General features: G+C 35.9%; 1 protein-coding gene across 1 annotated transcript; it reads right to left on the minus strand.

Annotated features, from left to right (window-relative positions):
- Positions 1 to 1,003: 1,003 nt before the first annotated feature.
- LOC126952062 (nucleoporin Nup43-like) lies at positions 1,004 to 2,135 on the minus strand. Its single transcript, XM_050786356.1, is given in 2 exon segments — positions 1,004 to 1,216; positions 1,218 to 2,135. Coding segments are annotated over 2 exon segments (1,131 nt in total).
- Positions 2,136 to 4,679: the final 2,544 nt, after the last annotated feature.

Raw genomic sequence — 4,679 nt, forward strand, 5'->3', positions numbered from 1 at the left:
TGCGAAGCTAAACAAGCTAAATTCCTTAGGAAAAATGTTGTATTTTTTCCCTTTTCAACAAAAATAAAGTTGGGTCTAAGGAGCTGAAAGAGTTCTGCTCAAAAACCTATTCTGAAAAAGGAACTTGTCCAAACATTTTCACCTTAAAAAAAATTCAGGCTGGGCACAGTGGCTTACATCTGTAGTCCCAGCACATTGGGAGGTCAAGGCGGGTGGATCATGAGGTCAAGAGATTGAGACCATCCTGGCCAACATGGTGAAACTCCGTCTCTACTAAAAATACAAAAATTAGCTGGGCGTGGTGGTGCACACCTGTAGTTCCAGCTACTCAGGAGGCTGAGGCAGGAGAATTGCTTGAACCTGGAAGGAGGCGGAGGTTGCAGTGAGCCGAGATCGCACCACTACACTGCAGCAGAGAAAGACTCTGCCAAAAAAGAAAAAAAAGTAGAACACAGCTATACATCTTTGTCATTTTTGCTCTACTCAATTCTTTCTGAAAAAGTTTATTATTATTATTAAGGAAATAAAGTGTGGAAGGATCACAGGAAATACTTGCAGTAAAAAGAATAATCGTTAATGTTGGCAACTGCCACTAGGAAGGCATATACTCCACATACTACTGATAAAAACTGTAGGAACTCGTTGGTGGTTCCCATAACCACCACTGATGTGTTAATTCCTACAACATCAAAAACAAAGAACTAGTTCCATGAGCTGTCTGTCAATAACACTCTGAAGGCAGCCTATTCATCAGCACCAGAATCCCATTGATTTTCTTCCACATGTTCACAATCTTTTGCCATTAGTCATCTATCTATCGGATCCTACAACTGTTTGGGAGTGTCAGGCTAACAAAAGCCAAAACTGGGCATTGACATTAATGGTAGTTTACTGATGTTTCCCCTGCAACCCTCGCATTTTCTGATAGTAAAATTTTGCACAGAAGTTGGATTTCAAAAGGCTAATTGTATGTTCTATTTGAAATCTTATAATTACAGTATTTCTATGAAAAAAGATATCTGGTAACATAAATTGCTTCTGCATCAGTTCCACAAACAAGACAAGGATCTAAAACATCCAAACTGTTCACAGACAGAGACCTACTGGGAAGTAAGCTTGTGATTTCAATTCGGTGTTTTGCAGGATCAGTGCTGAGCCAGGAGCTAATGACAGACTGGTGAACATTAGCTTGGTTACTAATGCTCTGAGACAAAAAAAGTACTGCTTCTTCCTCCTTGGTGAAAGAGTGACAACTTTTCAGGTACATCTGTAGAAGCATCCCAGTGCCAGAGGGATCCATCTTCAGAGCAGGTAAACAGATGATCTGGGTTGGATGGGTGAAAGTGAACTTCCCACATTTCAGCTTCACGAGCCTTCAGCAGTGATACAGGCATAGTACCTTGTCTAACATCCCAAATACTCAATATTCCATCTTGGCCACCAGTAGCTACAACATGCTGTTGGTTGGGATGTCTATCAACACAGTGGAGTGGCACTCGGTCACTAGTCAGTGACAATATATGAGAAAGCTCATTTCCTTGTCTGAAATCCAATGTTTTCAACTGTCCAGTTGAATTTACAGTAAGAATCTCAGGAGTTTGAAGAAAGGTTACAGCATGGAATGTATTACTATCTGCATTGTCTATGGTTCTTGTAGCTTCCTTGTGATCAGCTTTTATTCGACCATGCTCTCCAACTGTAACGATTTCTGGGTTGTTGCACACAACACCTACACATGGTGCACTGCTGTAGGAAGGACTGCCAGGGCCTGCGTGGTAGTGAGCTGTAGTCCACTGCTGGTTGACTGACAGAGTCTGGTTATTCGGATGGTGAAGGAAAACTGTTACACATCCTGTTGATGAAGCAGTGACAATTCTTTCCTGGTCAAAAGACGGTAAATCCATGACATCACCATGGTGTCTGATATCACACAATAACTGATGGTCTCCTTCAAACCCTCCATCAGAGTCCAAGTTTCCAAAATCTCCAATAGACCACGGTGAAACATAATTTTCCTCATTGTCCCAAGATCCTGTAGCAAACGTCTCCGCGGTCTGCAAACTTTCCGTAGGCAGCGGTCGCCAGCGGGTTTTGCGGATTTTCTGAGACACAAACTTCGCATAAATTTCCTCCATGCCGAAAACCATAATCTCTTGAGTAAATGAAATGCCTGTGCCACAAGGATGATAGGTTCGTGTTTAACTTTAATGCCGAACAATTTAAAAACATAGTTGAACCATTTTACATTCCCATAATATGCTACGATACTTATCTCTTCAAATTCTCACTAAATTTTAGTATTGCCAATCATTTTAATTTCAGCCATGAGGGTAGGTGTGTAGTGATCCTTCTTTGTGACTTCTCAGATTTCCCTGATGATTAAGTTTAAGTTTTCCCATTTTTCATGTACTGATTCACAATTGGTTTCCTTGTCTGTACAACTCATTGGCCCACTTTTTATGGGGTTATTTACTCTAATTACTGAGTTATACAAGATATTTATATATCTTAGATACTGGTCCTTTGTTAAATATATACTTTTCAAATATTTTCTTCTAATAGATGATTTACCTGTTTCTTTTCTCAACAGTGTTGTTGAAGAGTAGATAATTTTAATTTTAAAAAGTATAATTTATTACTTTAGATTTTTTGCTTTCTGTGACTTGTCTAAGAAATATTTGCTAACCTCAAGATTATAAAGATTTGTTTCTGTTTTTAATAAACTCTATGATTTCAGCTTTTATGTTTAAATTGGTGATCCAATTCAAATTAATATTTGTGTGTGGTGTGAAATAGGGGTGAGGCTTATTTTTAAAATATTTTTAAAATAGTTTTTCCTGTATAATTTGTGTAAAAGACTTACTTTTATCCATTAAATTTCTTTGGTTTCTTTGTGAAAACCCAATGACTGGGTCTATTTCTGGGCTTCTAATTTTCCTTTGTTAATTTATTATTTGTTACTTATGTCATTTCCACACTCTTTTGTGCAGTAGCTTTACTGAAAGTCTTAAAATCAGATAGTATAATTCTTCTAATTTTGTTTTTCATTTTTAAGATTTTCTATTTTTCGTTTTCGTATCAATTTTAAGATTAATTTGTCAATTTCTATAAAAACTCTTCTACAAGTAAGCAAAAGAGTAATGGTGAGGATTATTTGATCTAGAGATAAATTTGGCTATTGGCATCTTAATAATATTGATCACTCTGGTCTATGAACATAATCCATCTTTACATCTATCTTCTGGTGTTTTTAAAATTTTCTCTGCAAATACATAATAAAATATAGCTTTTATTGAGAGACTTTGCATAGATTTTCATGATTATTCATAAGTGTTTTATGATTGTGACCTCATTATAAATTGCTTTTTAAATTTTTTATTTTCTAAATATTTTCTACTCACATATATGAATACAATGTATTTTATTCGTTAACTTCTACCTTGTGAATATGCTGAATTCATTAGTTAGTTTAAAAAACCATTTTATAGGTAGGTTCCTTAAAATTTTCTACATAAGCAATTATGTCATCTGCAAATAGAGTAAGTTTTATTTCTTCCTCTATCACTTTTATGCTTTTGGCTTATTTAGTTAGTTATAATGGCTAGGCCATTTAGTTAAATATTGGTAAGAAATAATGGAAGTACTCATCCCTTTTTCCCAAACTGAGGGGAAATTTCTGCAATGATTCACTATTAAGTAAAATGTTACCTTCAGTGTTTTTTTTTAATACTTACACTTTATTAAGTCAATGGGATTCCCTCTGATTCCTGTTTTCTGAAGACTTTGTAGTGCACCTGAGAGTTAAGCTTTGTTAAATATTTTTACACACTTACTGAAATGATCACATGATTATTCTTTTTATTCTGATATTATGGCAAATTATATTGATTAGCATTGAACATTAAGCCAATCTAGCAGTTTTTAAAATAAATTCCATTTAGTTGTAAGGTATTATCATAGGTAGATTCAACTTGCTAACATTTTATTAAGAGGTAGATTCCTTAGGGTTATTGGCTTGTAATTTTCTATTTTTATAATGTCTTTTTTGAGTTTTGGTATTAGAGTTATTTCTTGTTTCATTTTTGACAGAGTTTGTTTAAAACTGATACTTCTGGTACTGTTTTTTTTTTTTTTTTTTTTTTTTTTTTTTTTTTTTTTGAGATGCAGTTTTGCTCTGTCTCCAGGCTGGAGTGCAATAGCGTGATCTCGGCTCACTGCAACCTCCGTCTCCTAGGTTTAAGCGATTCTCTTGCCTCAGCCTCCTGAGTAGCTGGGATTACAGGCACGTGCCACCACGCCCAACTAATTTTGTACTGGTAGTAGAGACAGGATTTCACCATGTTGGTCAGGCTAGTCTCAAAATTCCTGACCGCAGATGATCCGCCCACATCGGCCTCCCAAAGTACTAGGATTACAGGGGTGAGCCACCGTGCCCAGCCAAGACTGGTACTTTTTAAATGTTTGATGTAATTCACCAGTGAAAGTACTAGGCCATATATGGGGTGTGTATGCGTGTTCGTGTGTGTGTGTGTATTATGTGTGTGTGTGTCTGTAGATTTCATTAAGTTGTTCGTATTACTTTATAATTTGTTGTCTGTAGGATCAGTAGTCAGAAATACTTTTTTCATTACTGATATCTGTGCCTTTTCTTTTTTGTTTTCTTGAACACATGGATCTAT

Source organism: Macaca thibetana, chromosome 4, assembly GCF_024542745.1.
Source record: "Macaca thibetana thibetana isolate TM-01 chromosome 4, ASM2454274v1, whole genome shotgun sequence".
Lineage (NCBI taxonomy): Eukaryota > Metazoa > Chordata > Mammalia > Primates > Cercopithecidae > Macaca > Macaca thibetana.